The 18,511-nt window shown below is 41.7% G+C and overlaps 2 protein-coding genes across 4 annotated transcripts in view; one reads left to right on the forward strand and one right to left on the reverse strand.

Annotated features, from left to right (window-relative positions):
• LOC107396901 (gastrula zinc finger protein XlCGF57.1) overlaps positions 1 to 17,245 on the forward strand; it is a 68,236-nt gene extending 50,991 nt beyond the window's left edge. For 2 of the 3 annotated variants that reach the window (XM_070548253.1, XM_070548254.1), the window contains 2 exons: positions 5,959 to 6,061; positions 12,678 to 17,245. In XM_070548253.1, the coding sequence (XP_070404354.1) occupies positions 6,052 to 6,061; positions 12,678 to 14,326 (1,659 nt within the window). In that variant the 5' untranslated portion in view covers positions 5,959 to 6,051 and the 3' untranslated portion in view covers positions 14,327 to 17,245. Of the gene's footprint in view, positions 1 to 5,137; positions 5,569 to 5,664; positions 5,828 to 5,958; positions 6,062 to 12,677 lie in introns of those variants that run through there. The other variant, XM_054748666.2, reaches the window with a different exon arrangement.
• On the reverse strand, positions 8,503 to 11,216 carry LOC129152204 (piggyBac transposable element-derived protein 4-like). The gene is made up of 2 exons (XM_070548308.1): positions 10,409 to 11,216; positions 8,503 to 10,202 (listed from the first exon to the last, which is right to left on the reverse strand). Exon 2 carries the CDS (start codon positions 10,132 to 10,134, stop codon positions 8,878 to 8,880), a length of 1,257 nt encoding a protein of 418 aa, XP_070404409.1. The 5' UTR covers positions 10,135 to 10,202; positions 10,409 to 11,216; the 3' UTR covers positions 8,503 to 8,877.
• Positions 17,246 to 18,511: the final 1,266 nt, after the last annotated feature.

The raw sequence follows: 18,511 nt of genomic DNA on the forward strand, positions 1-18,511 counted from the left end.
GAGCTGCTTCATTTGAAGGATGGGACTGATGGCACCAGGTTTCCCTTCATTGCAGATTCTATAAAACGTGAGGATGATGAAGAGAAAACTTCATTCTCACTCCTTAATCAGCAACAAATAGAAGACAGAGATGTCCCAACCAGCAGCTTAGCTGACCAGATGACAGCAGTAACTGGTGGAGGAGCAGAAACTAGGAACCCAGATATGAACCCTCATGAACAGGCACTTGATTCTTCAGAGACTGAAGTTAGTGGAGATGATGAAAAGGAAGAGGCTGATGTGCATCCAGACTCTGAGCTATCAGACTCTGGGTCTGACACTAAAGATGAAGACAATGACATGAATGAGTCAGATGTTAATTTTGTCAACAAATCCTTTAGCTGCCCTGAGTGTGGAAAAACATTTCTGCAGAAGTGGTCTCTCCAGAAACATGTAAGAGTGACAAGTCATTTAGCAATAAGGTATTCTGGCTATTTAGTTGATAAGAAACATGTTGCAGTGAAGCAATATGTAGATTCAAGCAGGAAAGTCCAGAAAGAACCAAAATCATGGAGTTGTGATGACTGTGGAAAAACGTTTAGACATAAAAGTAGTCTAAAAAGACACGTGAGAGTCCACACAGGACAGAAACCATTTGCATGTGAACTCTGTGAACAAAGATTTACTCATAAGCGATATCTAAACAGTCACATGAGCGTCCACACAGGACAGCACCCATTTGCCTGTGAACTCTGTGGACAAAGGTTTACTCAAAAGCAAAGTTTAAACAGTCACATGAGAATTCACACAGGACAGAAACCATTTGCCTGTAAACTCTGTGGACAAAGATTTTCTCATAAGAAAAATTTAAAGAGACACATGGTTATCCACACAGGACAGAAACCATTTGCTTGTGAACTATGTGGAAAAAGATATACTCAAAAGCAAAATTTAAACAGCCACATGGTCATCCACACAGGACAGAAACCATTTGCTTGTGAACTATGTGGAAAAAGATATACTCAAAAGCAAAATTTAAACAGCCACATGATAATTCACACAGGACAGAAACCATTTGCCTGTGAAATCTGTGGACAAAAATTTACTCAAAAACAAAGTTTAAACAGTCACATGAGAATTCACACAGGACAGAAACCATTTGCCTGTGAACTCTGTGGACAAAGATTTACTCAAAAGACAAGTTTAAACTGTCATATGAGAGTCCACACAGGACAGAAGCCGTTTTACTCATGAGCTCTTTGAACCAACGTGGCAAGGTAGAGAAATGAGGGCCCGGGCGGGATTCGATCCCCAGATTCCCAGTTGAGAGTCATACGCTCTAACCAGTCAGCCAAAGGGACATCCCCTTGGCCAAGTAGCCAGGGCGCATGATCAATCGGGACATTGTGACAGGACGCTCACACTGTCACATCTTCCCCCAAGCACGTCCTCGTGCTCCCGCGCAGGGTGCCACAAACCACATCCATGGACCTACTTGACAGTACTACATGGATCCTGCCAACAACGCCAAATGTGGCAAAGTGGAGAAACGAGGGCCCGGGCGGGATTCGATCCCCAGATTCCCGGGTGAGAGTCATACGCTCTAACCAGTCAGCCAAAGGGACATCCCCTTGGCCAAGTAGCCAGGGCGCATGATCAATCGGGACATGGTGACAAGACGCTCACACTGTCACACCAAGATGAAACCATAAAACAAGTATAAACAGTCATTTAAGATTCCACACAGGACAGAAGCCTTTTGCCATGGAACTCCACTGACAAAGACTTAAAAGAGACATATTTAAACAGACAAGTAAGAGTCCACAGATGACACAAATAACTCATTATCTACAAGTTTACCTGAAAGGGGCCCTCTTTATACATTCTAGATGTCAGTCTGGTACTCCTGGTAGATTTCCTTTATCGTAGATCAGGGTCGCATCTGGCCCATGCCCTGTGAGCCACATATTGTGGCCCCCAAGCTGTAAATGTTTAAATCCCTGTTTTCATCGAGAGACAGTGCAAAATTGTTTGTGTCACTAATGACTTCTGTCCTTTTCTACCAGATTTGTAAACATTGTGAAACATTGTATGCAGCAATTTTTTATTAGTAGATGGGTGCGTTTGCACTGACCATGGAGCTTTGCGTTTTAGACAAGTCAAGTCTATTTTTTGCAAGCTATGCTCTGCAGTTTTGATAGACCAGCAGGTTAAGACACACCAAATTCTGGTGTCTGCGTTTAACACCATGATGAAGTGTAAATCTGTACCTGAACTTTAAGTGAGTTAGCGTTGGTCCAGTCCGCTTCTCACAGACGCCGCTGTTGCCGGTTTTCCGCTCAGAGGGGTGACAACTGAGCTGTCGACACGCACGTCACTGCAAGGAAGCAGAACCAGAGCCGGCGGCTGACATCACCAGGCCCGGCGGTCAACATCACGAGACCGGCGGCTGACATCACCAGACCCAGCATGGCCGACACCACGGCACCACCAGGCCCGGCGTGGCTCTCCGGCGCGGCCGACGGCACTAGACCCGGTGTGGTTCCTCCGGGGCGGCTGACAGCGGCGAGCCCTGCCATCGAGCCTGACTTGGCGACGTGGAGCTCGGCCTGTTGCGCTGGGGTCTCGGGACCGGAGGACGGCAAAAGAGGAGAAATCTGAGTAGGAAAAATGCCAGGAGGACGATCAGCTGGACGGGGCAAAGACATGGCTGCAGACGACCTGGAGGTGATCAAACGATCTCTGAACTACATGTCAGGAGAGCTGTCAAAAGTTACATCGCTGCAGGATCGCTTGCTAAGACTGATGGACGAGGTGAGGGAACTCAAAGTACTGTTAACCGAGAAAGAGATATCGGCTTTAGAGCAAAGAGTGGACGAACTTGAACTATATACAAGAAGAGAAGACTTGGTAATAATGGGACTTGAAACCAGACACAGAAGCTATGCTAATGCAGTTACCAATCATAACTCAGCAGAAGGTGCCTCAGAAAAAGAACTTGAGTCACTTGACCAACAAGTTGTAACATTTCTACACAGTAAGAATATTTCCATACAAAAAGAAGCCATTTCCATATGTCACACACTGCCTAAGAAATATGAAAAGGCAAAACCAGCTATTATAATAAGGTTCACCAGCAGAAAACAAAGAAGCAATGTATTGGCACAAGGAAACAAGCTAAGAGGCACTAATGTGTACATGAACAAACATCTAACCAAAAAAAATGGGACGATAGCCAGAGAAGCACGGATGCTAAAAACACAGAAAAAAATTATAGCAACATGGACAAGAAATGGGAATGCATGGATCAAAGAACAGGAAGGGTCACAGGCTAAGATAATAAAGGAGCTGAAGGAACTGGAAAATTTCAATGAACAATGACTGATAGACTGAAGAGAAATGTTGGAAAAATAAATATAGTAAAAATCCACAACAAAATCACAAAAACTAAATACTAGTAAACATCCACAAAAAAAAAACACATGGACACAAGAATACAAGAAGAACTAGAATACAAAATATATGATCCTGGAAAAGATTTAGACAATAATCTGTACATGCATAATAATGAATGCAAATATAATAGTGACCAAGAATTGCGTGACTGTGCCTTGGTGAATGATACACTGTCCATCATCCACTTCAGTAGTAGAAGTTTGCATTGCAATTATGATAAAATATTGGAGTTTTTTTTAACACAAAATAAAGTGAGATTTAAGGTCATTGCAGTTACAGAAACATTGTTACAAGATGGAGATATTGAGGACGTTCAAATAGACGGGTATGATGTATTACCAGAATCGGGAAAATAAAAAAGGTGGTGGTGTAGCACTGTATATATGTAACACCCTAAAAAGCAAAGTGATGTATAACATGTCGACAGCAACTGCTGATGTAATGGAAATGATCACTGTTGAAATAACATCTGAGAAGACAAAAAAAATAATAATTAGCAGTATTTATAGAGCACCAGGTTCCTGTATTGAATCATTTACAAACACAGTTTCGGAAATGTGTAATGGAATCGGTAACAAGAATTTGTTTCTCTGTGGGGATTTCAACATTGATAGTAAATTCCATGCATCTACTTGGTCTGTTTCCACTGATAACCAAACCCACAAGAATTACTGTACAAAGCTCAACAATTATAGATAACATATTTTGTAATGTTTCAGAGGGGTTGGAGAGTGTTGGAATCATAATGACTGATATTAGTGATCATCTGCCAGGCTATGGCGACGTAGCGGCGACACATAAAAGCCAATGCCTGGTGGCAGCGGCGCACCTTAGGAAAGTATGGATAGTGATTTCTGCTACGGATTACCAGCCTAAGGAGAACAACGTCATACGTCAACTTTTGAGAAGAAGCCGGGGAAGCACGTCGTCTCTGTAACATGTGGAAAAGTGCATCGTCATTAAGCTCTAACATATATTCGCCACTGGGGGCAGCAGCAGGCAATTTTCAGTGGGTTTTTGCAATCTCCTGTTTGTTACAACACAAAATAAACTAAGAAATCCCCTCATGAGTTACATAACTGACATGTTTTCACATCAGAAATACTTCTCAAATTGAAGACCATCCAACTACAAATTTACTAGTGAAAACTGCTGAAAAGTATGCGTCACCAATATCATTTGTGGAAATTAAGATTCAGCCAAGCCTCTTGGTGTATTTTCTTATACTCTACTGCTGGTACGATAGGAACAATCAGTGGGCTATTCTGTGGTGACACATTTTTGTTTTCTTTCTTTAAAAGGTTTTTAGGTTTCAAAAAGGAGTAACCAGTCACCCGCTTATAACATTCGAATCGGGTGAACCAGTTTTCTGTAGCTAGTGGTGAACAGAGGAGCTTGCTTTGAGCATGTGCTCTGGCTGAGCAGCTTGTGTGCTCTTATGACCAGATTCACACTCATGTTATAAACATAATCACAAGAGACAGCTCATTTTGGAAATGCATAGCAATACGTGGTCAGCATAGCTTAATGACCGGGAGGGGATGTAGGGCGAGAGCGAAGAGAGTGAAGTCATATTATTACTTCTATTTGTTAATTTAGCAAACACGTGTTATTTTCACATATATTAATGTAGATATAACAAACATATTCTTTATTTTTTAAAGATTTACTGTGATTACAACAGAAAATGTGTTTTTCAGTTTACAGTACTTTTCTGTTGTGTATTTAAATGTATTTACACCGTTTTAGTGTAAATTTCACAGCCATTTTTTTTACTGTGCAGTTTAAATGCCGCCTTACCACTCCAGTATAGCAGGTGGCGCTAGTGCACCTTTATGCTGGTCACCGACCACCGGAAGAAGCAGAAACCGGAAGCTGCTAGCAGAGCTAGCTTGTTGTTGTTGTTCTGGTGTGTGAGGAAACTATTTGAGGCTCTGCAGTAAAAATGTCTTCACTTCAGTATCTGGGAGAGTTGATCATCTAAAGCGACTAACTGCTGCTGCTGCAGAAATCTTCTCACCAGGCTGTGGAAACTTTCTTCTCCTCCTCAACAACTTGGTGGAGTTCTTTCCACAACCGGAGAAGATATTCTGCGGTCTTCGTGACAATCGGAGCTCCAGAATCAGGTTGTGGGTGAGAAAAGCTTTTCTCTAGACTTCCTGCCCTCTGGATCTGCTGCTGTTCCTTTGGCCTCTCTGAGAAACGCGCTCGTTTTGCTGCTTTCATCAGATTGAAGAGGTTCCCTCTATCAGACTCGCTCATCTGAGTTGGTCATGATGCAGGATCGCTGCTCGCTCTCTGATCCATCCTGCTCACACTCTCCGACGGAAAAGCCCCGAATCTGAATGTGACTCTGGAGGAAAAAGCGGTTAGCTCTACTCCGTGAACTCTGGTGAGCAAAGGTCCTCTTTTCCAGACTGGATCTGTCCTCAGCTGATCAGAACCAAAGCGTTGGATCTTTAATCTCCTGCGTTGTTCTGAAGCAGCATCTTAATCAGCTCTCCTGCTTTGTTTCTATTGCAGCTGTTAGCTAAACACGGCTAAAGAAAACCTGCTACCACTTCAGGATCTGGGACTGACTCATCGTGTGTTCTTCACCACCTGGACCTGGACAGCATGGACACAGGTACTGGTGCACACCAAACCATCAGCACTCCCACATCCATAATCCAGCATCTCTGTACAGATGGTCTCTGCAGACAGACTTCAGTGATGCACAAACACAAGAAAACATCAACGGTGACTACTGGACTCTAATAAACCACTGAGAGCATTTCTAATAGACACAGAGGTCTACAGCGGTGATTCACTACGACATTTATCTACAGTTCCAGTATAAATCACTAGGGTTATGGTGGCGGAGGAGTTAGGTGTTTGTCCCAGAGTAAGAAGGTTGCAGGTTCACTCTCCGCTCAGTCTGTTGCTATTGTTGTGTCCTTGGGCAAGACACTTAACCCTCCTTTGCTGTTGGTGGTGGTCAGAGGGACCGGTAGCGCCTGTGTTCTGCAGCCTTGCTGTCTGTGTGCTCCTGGGAGGCTGTGATTATGAAGCCTAGTTTTTGCTTCTGCGTCGGCGCCACAGGACAACACACAAACACTGACAGAGACGTTTTGCTCTTTGACTTCTTCGTTTCCTGGGAAGTGTTGCAAAGCATTTCTCCACCAGGACAACAGAGGGCATTGCGCTTTTCTGTGGTATCCTGTAGTTCAGTCCAAGATAATGCATTTACTATTGTGTTTATATTGTTTTATGGATGTCAGAGACTTTTTATCACAGACAAATTTGTCCCCCATTCTCCTTCACCTATTCATGCACTCGCCACCTCTAAACCTACGCTTTCCGTCCATAAATAAAATGCTTGCTGCATATCTTTAAACTCGTCCAGTCACAGGTGAATAAAATCAGTGTTTCCCTTCCGTAGGCTCAGCCACGAACAAATCAGCTCCAACTCAGATTACATCAGCGATTAAAAGGGTTTGACAGTAATATTAGAACAATCCAACGAACAGGAGTTCATTTAGTAATGTCCTACGATTCTCCTGTAGTTGTCCACAACAAGCAAGTGCGGCAAGCCATTTTAAAATTTAATCAACAACAGCTCTCTGTAAGTCCTGTTCTACATACCAATAATAAAAGGTCTCCTTGTCCAAGTACCAGTAATACTTTTTCTGATGAAATTTGAAAAGAAAGAAGTAGAAATCGGGTTTAAAGTGGCGGTGTATGTTTTCCCTGGCGATAGGGGGCAGTTCATACCCAAGTCGCTCGGCTTTACTTGTGACAACAATAGCAAGAGGTAAACAGTGTGAAGTGATCTGATAACGCATCCAGACTGCTGTGTCTGTCCTACCACTGCTGAAGCTCAGAGAGAAACAGATGCTGTGTGTGTGTGCGTGCGTGCGTGCGTGCGCCATAACATTCCTCTCTCCCTCCCGTGCTGGAAATGTCTCATGAGGAAGTCGAGACTTTTCTCTTTTAATAAAATGATTCTTATTTGGTTATAAAATGGTTTCTTTTAATCCACAGGTTGTTTACAATCATATAATATTTATCTACAATGAATGTTCTATCAAAGTGGTTTAATAATGAATTAATCAATCAACATTAATGTTCATTATTTCATGACTTAATTCAGATCTTAAATACACTACTTGATGATAATGATTAATTATCAACTACATTCACATATTAATATCAGTTTATTAACTAATGAGTGTTTAACAGATGTTCTTCACATTAAGTGGAACCAGCCTCTTCGGAGTGTCTGAGGATCTTGGTAACACCCAGATCTGGTGGGTCAAAGTTCATAAACAAACACTGATGTGTGAAAATACAAGAAATAATAATAATATTGTTTCTTTACCATTAACCATAAAATCCATTCATCCAGCTATTACTAAACACTAACTACATTTACAGTAACCTGTTAGGACACATTCAGTGGGTCTGTTCTAAAACGTTAATATGAAACAACCATAACTAATCTATAGTTAAACCTCTTTTACTGACAAACATTCAACCTGGTTTTAGAATCAATATGCATTTTTAACCATTTATGCACTAAATCACATTTAACTCATTCACTGCCAGCCGTTTTCTGATCACTAAAGCCCCTCACTGCCAGCGATTTTGAGTATTTTTACTGTTTTTTGAAGGGTCACAGAATATTGTGCTCTATGACTCTGCAAACACCAAAACTACCAAATGAAAGAGTTAACTCTCTTCTTTCATCAGGAGAAAACGGCTCGTTTTAACCCTTTTCCGTTCTTTCACAATTTGCTGTAGAACACAGGTGGGTTTCACCAGAAATGCCTGTTTCTGAACCAAAAACGGAGAAAACAGGCTTTTTGTGTCAAGAGAGATGTAACGCAGTAAACTGTCTTTGACACTAATATACTTTGCTTTTTACACCTCAGACACCCCAAAAGCAGTTACCTTGTGTAAAAATAGTAAAACCAAACTATAAAATGGTTTTTGACAAGAAATTAGATGTTTATTCACAAATGTATAACAATAAATAATCATTTTTGTCAAAGGTAACAATTTCATTTGCAGGCATGCAATCACAGAAAGTGCTGTTGTACTTATACCCGTGTGTGTGTGTGTGTGTGTGTGTGTGTGTGTGTGCGCGCGCGCGCTTCTACCCCTGCACAGAGACAGAGTATCTCACTGTGGTGTGGTAATCTATATAACACTGTCCTGCGTGCAAGGGGACACAACAGACTTTGCACATCATTTTCGTCTCTCTGCGAGTTCCTCTGCGTATGCAGACCCTACACCTTTTTGTTGGTCTCAACTTCTTACTGGTGGGTTTCAGGTAACAGAGTTTGTGTCTGCCAAGGTCTCCATCTAGCCTGCTCTCTGGGTCAGTGTTATAGGGTGCCCTCAGAGTATGTTTGACATCCTCCAAGTCCCCATCCTCAACACCTGCTCCTTCCTCTTCCTCTACCTGTTCCCCCACCTCACTCCCTTTCCGCTCGTGTACTTCAAGGTCCAGGACTTCACTACACTACGAATGAACTTCAAAAGTGTGTTACATCCCCCTGGGTTTCTGGCTCGGTACAGGATATAGGCGTTAAACATGCACATTTGGAACAGATAGGCAACAAACTTCTTGGACCAGTTCAGCGACCTGCGGATGAAGGGGTAGTAGGAAATGTTTTGGTCCAACTTATCCACTCCATTCATGTGAGAGTTGTATGCAACAACACACTCTGGCTTGAACTGAGCAACCTTGTTTTTGTGCCCCTTCTGCCACACATCAACTTTCTGCATCCCATCTTGGTGGCAGGTTGTCACCATCTTCACTAATCGTTTGTCCTGCCATGCTACTACCATGACTTTGTCATTGTGCCGCACAACTTTGTCCCCAATCCCTAGATCGGTTTTTACCAAATCCCTGATGACCTGAGGCTCCCCCCTATTCTTCCTCAGTGTTCCACAGACATTGGTCTGTGCTTCCAGTAAGCGCTCACACAATGCTACAGAATTGTAGAAGTTATCCATATACAGTGTATAGCCATGACCTGAAAGGCGATCAAGAAGAGAAAATACGGTGTCTGGCAAACTACTACCTTCCCCAAAATAAGGCCTCATGTTGAAACAATAACCTGTGGCAGAGTCACACAATATGTAGGACTTGATTCCATATTTCACAGGCTTTTGTGGGTTGTACACCCTGAAAGATAAGCACCCTCGCCACAGCATCATACCCTCATCAATGCAAATGTTTTTGTCTGGCTGATACATCTGCTTGAATTTTTCCACAATGTAATCTAACACTGGGCGGACTTTGTACATTTTGTCATTCACATCCAGATTTGCATTGTCATTGTAATGCAGAAACTTCCATATAATCTGAAACCTGTTCCTTGACATGGTTTTGCTGAAATAAGGTGTGGCATCCACCTCATCCACACTCCAGTACATTTCAGTGCTTGGTTTTTTGACATAGCCGGTCAGGAAAGTTAGTCCAAAGAAAGTTTTCAGTTCTGAGACTGACACTGGCTTCCAAACATTACCTCTGCTATGTTGTGGTAGGTCAGGGTGTGCTTGAAAATACTGACTTGCATACAGATTTGTTTGATGCACAACATGATCAAGCAGCTCATCAGTCAGGAAGAGCTCCAGGAACTTAGCTGGCACATCACAGTCTAGGTCTGCAGCAGCATCTTTGGGTCCAGAGGTTGCAGTGAAAGGCATCTTGTTGGGTTGCCAGCCGGCCTCATCCCAGTCCAAATCCTGCCCTCGACCCCTGCTTGATGCACGACCTGTAATCATAATCACACACACACACACACACACACACACACACACACACACACACACACACACACACACACACACACACACACACACACACACACACACACACACACACACACACACACACACACACACACACACACACACACACTATTTATTTATTTATTTGTTTGTTTTTATATTTATTTATTTGTTTGTTTGCCTCTCTAACCTCTTTTCTTTGCAGTACTAGTTGTGGCAGGGGGAGCTTTTCTGGGTGCACGATCTGTAAATTGAAAATATCTTCAAATAATAATCAAAAATCAAACCATTTCCATTATAAATCTGTAAAGAAAGAAGCTGGAAACAAGTGTTGGGGAGACTGTGACATTCATGAAAGTAGGGGAGACGGGAAAGCGGGGAGAAAAGAATGACGCGATCACAACAAACAAATAACACAGCCGTTAGCTGTTAGCTAGCTGTTACGTTACCTTCTTCATTTTTTCTTTTATCGTCTGGTGAAGAATCTCTGCTGCTCCCGGTTGGTCCAGACGGCAACCATTCATCTGAAGAATCTGGGTCAGGTTCGCTAAAATGATCCGAGTCGGAACTGTCTGCTGAAATCGCTGTCTCTGGCTCAGATGAAACAGGTTGCGGCGTATGCCTTTCGTCTCCGCTTGGCCCGGGTTGGTTGTCATCTTTTCTTTTGATAGGAACACGATGCAAAGTTTTGCTACCGCGAAACAGACTTTGTTGAAGTGTGAGCTGCATAAGATTATCCGCTTTGCGTCTCGCCTTAGGCATAGTGGCTTCCTAAAACCAGCTCCTATTTCATGGATCGGCTTCTTCCTGATCACGTGACACGTCACTGACGCACACACAGATGAAGATCATTTTTAGATGATTGGTGTTTACTGTCAGGGTGCGCGAGCTTGTTCCCTACCACCTCCCGTTAAAAAACGTAATTGACGACTAAAATCGTCATTGGCAGTGAACGGTTGTATTTAAAATGACGACTTTAGTCGTCAATGGCAGTGAATGAGTTAAACTGAAACAATGATGTTTATAAAAACAAGTGTAACATCATACAGATTACTTACTTTTCAATCTACACTCAAAGTATCGCACACGTTCCCCACATTCACACACTGAAGTTCATTTAACGGTTCAGCTGACAGCTTGTGCTGAACCTGGTTCTAGTTAAAACGTTAAACCATAACGCTCACTTCTTTACAAATCATCACTAATGGTGATTTGTTTCCCGCAGTAACTTTAAATCATTTTAAAAAGTGTTTCTAACCTGGAAAGCAGGAAGTAAAATGAACACGCAGTGATGGAGATACAGTCTGGTTTCCTTGGCGATGTCTCAGCTCACGAGACACTGATAGACCCCACGTGACCGATGTTTGCTGATACCACCGTAATGGGAAAAAAACAGTGCATGTAGGAGAAAAGGATTAAAAAAAGTAAAAATATATTTTAAAAAAGTATAAAACAGATGCATGGCTGAATTTTTAGCTTTACATAAATGGTTTAAAAAGTTTTGTTCAAATTTTAGAGATGTTCCACAAAGTTTATGAACATAAAGTCATCACATGACTGTGCCAGGACCGCGCACCAAGAGAAAAGTGGCAGCACGCCAGCTGAATTGGTGTCTAAAAAGAACACAACTTCTGCAGTTTGTGTGTGTTTTTGATTCGGAGCAAACTTAAAACGAGAGCCGGTAAACACTGATGAGGTCATTTGTGCAAACAAAAAATGCCAGCGAAAGACACACGCCCCGCCGGCACAGCAGAGGAGTGAGCCATAGCTGAAATGGCAGCCTTCTGTCATTAAAGGAGACAACAACAAGCTTTTCTGGTGGAAAATTTGCAGCCAGCCTTCCCCAGATTTCACAACTAGCCCCCAAAGTACCCGTATGTATGGTTATCAATCCACAACGTCCTCGGTTGAATCCGGTAAAGATAAACATGTTGATTTTTCAGGCGAAAAATCTTTTTATGAGTTGTGTTTCTTTTGAAGTTGTTGATATTATGTGTTATGTTGTTGTTTTAATAGTGTTTGTTATTCAGTTACTGAACAGTGAAGGGCCAAACCAACAGTTTGGTAATTCCACTTTAGGCTTACGCCATAATTGTTTTAATTGGTCCCGGTAATATCGTACACCATGGTAAAATGTGGAGGAAGCGAGATGGTATCAACATTTGGATACCGCCCAAGCCTAATCTGGAAGCTTTGTGCTAAACACTGTTAGATTTGAGATGTTTCTTTTTTTAATCTTGTGTGTGTGTGTGTGTGTGTGTGTTGTCAGTATGTTAGAAAATGTGTTTTTTTTCTTGTAAGCCTAAATAATTTAAATATCTGTGTATTCATATTCTCTCAATAATTCCTTGTTTTCTGGGTCAGTTCTAATCTCACCAGCCTAAAGCAATAATACATCTGTCATACATGCAAATATAAAGTTACACCAGTCGATAATTCACATCATGTGTTTCCTTCAGACTTTCATCAGCTGGTTCTGGTTAAAGAAGAAGCTACTGAAGGACAAAATGCTGGTGTGGACCAGCAGGACCCAGAAACTCTTCAGCTAAAGGAGGAACAGGAGGAACTCTGGACCAGTCTGGAGGGAGCACAGCTTCATTTGAAGGAGGAGACTGATGGTGCCAGGTTTCCAATAACTGCAGTTTCTATAAAGAGTGAAGATGATGAAGAGAAACCTCTGTTCTCACAGCTTCATCAGCAGCAAATAGAAAACAGAGATGTCCCAACCAGCAGCTCAGCTGACCAGATGACAGCAGAAACTAGCAGTAACTCAGACCTGAACCCATGTGAACAGACAGCTACTTCAGAGACCGAAGTTAGTGGTGATTATGAAAAGAAGGAATCTGAGATATCAGACTCTGGGTCTGAAACTGGAGACGAAGATGATGACTGGAATGAGTCAGGTGTTAACAAATCATTTAGCTGCCCTGACTGTGGTAAACATTTTCTCCACAAATGGTCACTCCAGAAACATATGAGAGTTAAAAATCATTCAGCAATAAGGTCTTCAGGCTGTTTGGTTAACAAGAAATGTGTTCGAGTGAAAAAACATGTTGACTCATATCGTAAAGTCCAAAAAGAACAAACAGCATTTAGTTGTGACAACTGTGGAAAAAGATTTAGTTATAAAACAAATCTAAACAGACACATGGGAGTCCACACAGGAGAGAAACATTTTACCTGTGAACTCTGTGGACAAAGATTTAGCCAAAAAGCACATTTAAACAGACACGATAAACTCCACACAGGACAGAAAACTTTTACCTGCGAACTTTGTGGACAAAGATTTAGCCAAAAAGCACATTTGAACAGACACATTAAACTCCACACAGGACAGAAACCTTTTGTCTGTGAGCTCTGTGGACAAAGGTTCACTCAAAAGACAAGTTTAAATAGACACATGAGCATCCACACAGGACAGAAACATTTTCTTTGTGAGCTCTGTGGACAAAGATTTACTCATGAGAAAATCTTAAACAAACACATGAGCATCCATACAGGACAGAAACCATTTACCTGTGAGCTCTGTGGACAAGGATTTATTCATAAGACAAGTTTAAACAGACACATGAGCATCCACACAGGACAGAAACCTTTTGCCTGTGAACTATGTGGACAAAGATTTAATCTTAAGACAAGTTTAAATAGACACGTGAGAGTTCACACAGGACAGAAACCATTTGCCTGTGAGCTCTGTGGACAAAGATTTACTGAAAAGACAAGTTTAAACAGACACGTGAGCGTTCATACAGGACAGAAACCTTTTGCCTGTGAGCTCTGTGGACAAAGATTTGCTCATAAGAAAAATCTAAATGAACATATTATAATCCACACAGGACAGAAACCATTTGTCTGTGAGCTCTGTGGACAAAGATTTACTCATAAGAAAAATTTAAATGAACACATTAGAATCCACACAGGACAGAAACTATTTTCCTGTGAGCTCTGTGGGCAAAGATTTGCTCATAAAAAAAATGTAAATGAACACATGAGTGTCCATACAGGACAGAAACCTTTTACCTGTGAACTATGTGGACAAAGATTTACTCGAAAGACAAGTCTAAACAGACATGAGAGAATTCACATAGGACAGAAACATTTGCCCTGAACTCTGTGGAAAAATATTTAAGTGAAAGACAAGTTTAAAGGGGTGGAAAAATGCAAAGCAATATTTCCTTGTTGTTGTTGTTGAATAAGCACAGCTTTTTTGCTCAAATGTAGCATACCAAAAAGTCAAAGCCATGTGAGACCTGCTTTCTATGTAAAATAGAAATGTAAAAAAGGTGAGAGAAAAACTCCTGCTTTGAGCGAGGCTAAGATATTATGTCATAAAGCCTGCCGCACATGTGAGCAAAAACTGCTTAGCAAACAGCCTCGAAAGACTGTTTGCTAAGCAGATACCTTGCTGTGTGCGCCAAATTTTCACTGAGTTTTCAGCCTCACGAGACGCTGAGGTGAATATCTGACCGGTTTGATATTTTCCACCTCATGGGGGTAAAAACTTGCCTTGTGCACGCTATGTGAGCTGCTGGCTGAGCTGACATATTCTAGTGGAATATTCTTGACAAATCATTATTTAGCATATCAGAAACATTATATTTACATTTTTAAACCATATGGGGAGAATTGTCCATCCAGCTGTATTTCAGGGCTGCCAGTTTTCATGCATCGAGCATGACACACTCATTTGACTGTTTTCACATGCTCTCATTTCACCCCCGCCCACTGTCATGGCTGACGGAGGGACAACAAGCGGGGAAATTGCTACAAAAATGGCAAGAAAAAGGCAGTTAACAATGGAAGAGAGACAGACCATCATAACCCCTTAAAATGTAGGTCTTTCCTACAGAGAAATTGCAAAGAAAGTCAAGGTGTCAGTGAGTACAGTTTCCTTCACCATCAAAAGGCACTCAGAAACTGGGGCAACCTCTGATAGCAAGAGGTCTAGCCACAACTGCATCAGAGGATAGGTTTCTGAGAGTTAACAGTTTGCGTGATAGGCGGCTCACAGGACAACAGCTACAAGCAAAGCTTAATAGTGGTCGTAGTAAGCAAGTCTCAGTTTCAACTATGAAGAGAAGAATTCAAGCTGCAGGTTTGACAGGACGAGTTGTAGCAAGAAAGCCACTGCTAAGACTTCAGAATAAGAGAAAGAGGCTTGCCTGGGCCATGAAACACCGTCATAGGACTACTGAAGACTGGAAGAAGGTATTATGGACTGATGAATCCAAATTTGAAATCTTCAGTTCATCATGCAGGATCTTTGTACGCCGTCGAGTAGGTGAAAGGATGGTTCCACAGTGTGTGGCATCAGCTGTCAAACATGGAGGAGGAAGTGTAAGTATAAGCACTTACATTTAGATTCAATTAAAGGTTTGAGATTCTAGTCAGAGTACATTTCTCCCCATGTGCTTTAATATGTGATCACCATAATTCTAATGCTTTCAACTTTACTTTTTTTATTTTTTGTTTGCAATGTGTAGCCTACATTTTTATTAAATGTGTGTGTGTGTGTGTGTGTGTGTGTGTGTGTGTGTGTGTGTGTGTGTGTGTGTGTGTGCGCACGCGTGCGTTCAGGTGTAACTGTGGAAACTGCTCTATGTCCACATAGGTTGAAATCAGTGCTGCAGAGAAATTTCCAAGCTCAGCCTGCTTTGCTAATGTAACATTTTGTAAGTGGTTACTTTTAATAAATTGTCAATAGAATATAAAGGCATTCAATAAAATGTAATGTTCCATAAAATATAGATTATCAATATTATTGAACCTTTATTATTTGATTGATGATGAAAATAGGTATTGTGGGTATGCCAGGGAACCAACACTCACCATCATAAAAATGTATTATTATATTTCTACCACTAATGGTCATACAGGGTGAATGATTATGAATGATGATTTAAGGTAATATCAACTGAGACAACGAATAAACCGATGAAACATGATCTTAGATGTTACTAAGAGCCTGCTTAAGTGTCTTTAGAAATGAACGTGATGTCTGGGTTTATAAAATTAGTCTGGCTGAATTTAGGGGTGTTTAATTAGTTATCAAATTAATCTTACCCTTCCAACTTCAGTGGAGAGCCTACGTTACCAGTGTAATGGGAGTTCTCTGTAGATCCTGCCGGCATTGAAGTCGGCTTGACACGTATGGCAAGTTGTTATATGTTTTGGAGTTCAAAGGTCGTAGGCCCCTCGAATCCGCACGGCTGGTCAGTAAGCGGGCCCGAGCCCCCTCATTTCAGCTACTTGTATCAGCGATCTCGTTCTTTCTGTCACTACCCAAAGCTTTTGTCCGTAGGTGAGGGTAGGAACGTAGATCGACTGGTAAATTGTGAGCTTTGCTTTCTGGCTCAGCTCTCTTCACCACAACAGATCGGTACAATGCCTGCATCACTGTAGACGCAGCATCAATCCGCCAATCAATTTCACGCTCTGGGTTGATATGGTGATTGAGGTTTTAGGGAAGAGTAAAGCTGGGTATCATCAATAAAGCAATGATTGCAAATGTAACATTTCTGAAAGATGCAACCAAGTGGAAAGAGATAGATTATGAAGAGAACAGGTCCCAGAACAGAGCCCTAACTGGGGAGGGGTCCAACGTTTCCCTGCTGCCACACACCTGACTTAAAGTCAATTCAATTCAAGTTTATTTATATAGCGCCAAATCACGACAAGAGTCGTCTCAAGGCACTTCCCATAATAAACATTCCAATTCACCGTTCATTAAGCCAATGAGAAATAATGTTTCCTATATAAGGAACCCAGCAAATTGCATCAAGTCACTGACTAGTGTCAGTGACTATACAGCATTCCTCATACTAAGCAAGCATGCAACGACAGTGGAGAGGAAAACTCCCTTTTAACAGGAAGAAACCTCCAGAGAATCCTGGCTCAGTATAAGCAGCCATCCTCCACGACTCACTGGGGATAGAGAAGACAGAGCAGACACACACACACACACACACACACACACACACACACACACACACACACACACACACACACACACACACACACACACACACACACACACACACACACACACACACACACACACACACACACACACACACACACACGTCTATAGTTCTATTGTGTTTTCCTAGTAAATATTCTGTTTGGTGAGATCAACTTTATTGTATTTATCCTAGTGGATCTCAAATTAAATGGGTAAACTAGCAGTAACACGTCCAACGTCAAGGAAAGCAAACAGTTATTATCAGGAGAAGGAGAATGTTTAAGTGGTTAGCAGCAGTGTGCTAGACGATGGCCCCCTCCATGAGGCCACCACAGCTCAGCAGAACATCGTTGTAGCTTCTTCTGGGGAGAAAAACACTTAGAGAAAAAATAAAGTTAACAGCTGAAATTGCAGAAAGTAATACAGTTAAAGAGCAGATAGTAGAAGAAAGCAGTAGAGTGTGAAAAGTGGTCAGTGTATCCTCCAGCAGTCTAAGTCTATAGCAGCATAACTACAGAGATAACTCTGGATAATCTATCCTATTTAGATGGAGGCATGTTGGAGGCAGGGCAAGGGAGAGTCGTCTTTACCGACTGTACACTCCACCTCCCTCTACTCCCCCACTTGTCCTGATTTAGGCTAACATCAGATTTTAACCCTAGACCCTATCAAATAAAAATGTTTTAAGCCTATTCTTAAATGTAGACAAAGTGTCATCCTCACGGACTAAAGCTGGGAGCTGGTTCCACAGGAGAGAAGCCTGAAAACTAAAAGATCTGCCTCCCATCCTAATTTTAGATTAGTAAACCTGCAGTCTGAGAGCGAAGTGCTCGGTTAGGAACGTATGGAACAATCAGATCACTGATGTATGATGGAGCTTGATTATTATGAGCTTTGTATGTGAGAAGGAGGATCTTAAAATCTATTCTGATTTTAACAGGTAGCCAATGTAGGGAAGCCAAGACAGGAGAGATATTATCGCTCTTTTTAATTCTCATCAGAACTCTAGCTGCAGCATTTTGGACAAGCTGAAGACTTTTAACTACATTCTGTGGACTTCCTGAGAGTAATGAATTACAGTAATCCAGTCTTGATGTAATAAATGCATGAACTAGTTTTTCAGCATCACTCCTGGAAAGTATGCTTCTAATCTTAGCTATATTCCGAAGGTGGAAAAAGGAAATCCTACAAACTTGTGAAACCTGGGATTTGAATGACATGTCCTGGTCAAAGATAACACCAAGGTTCCTTACTTTGTTCTCGGAGATTAATGTAATGCCATTCAAGTCAGGTGATTGGCTAAGCAATTTCCTTTTCTGGATTTCTGGTCCA

This window comes from Nothobranchius furzeri, chromosome 2 (genome assembly GCF_043380555.1).
Source record: "Nothobranchius furzeri strain GRZ-AD chromosome 2, NfurGRZ-RIMD1, whole genome shotgun sequence".
NCBI lineage: Eukaryota > Metazoa > Chordata > Actinopteri > Cyprinodontiformes > Nothobranchiidae > Nothobranchius > Nothobranchius furzeri.

Bases quoted from the DNA above. Each gene is read 5' to 3' on its own strand.
- LOC129152204 (XM_070548308.1), bottom strand. From the start codon at position 10,134: ATGCCTTTCACTGCAACCTCTGGACCCAAAGATGCTGCTGCAGACCTA.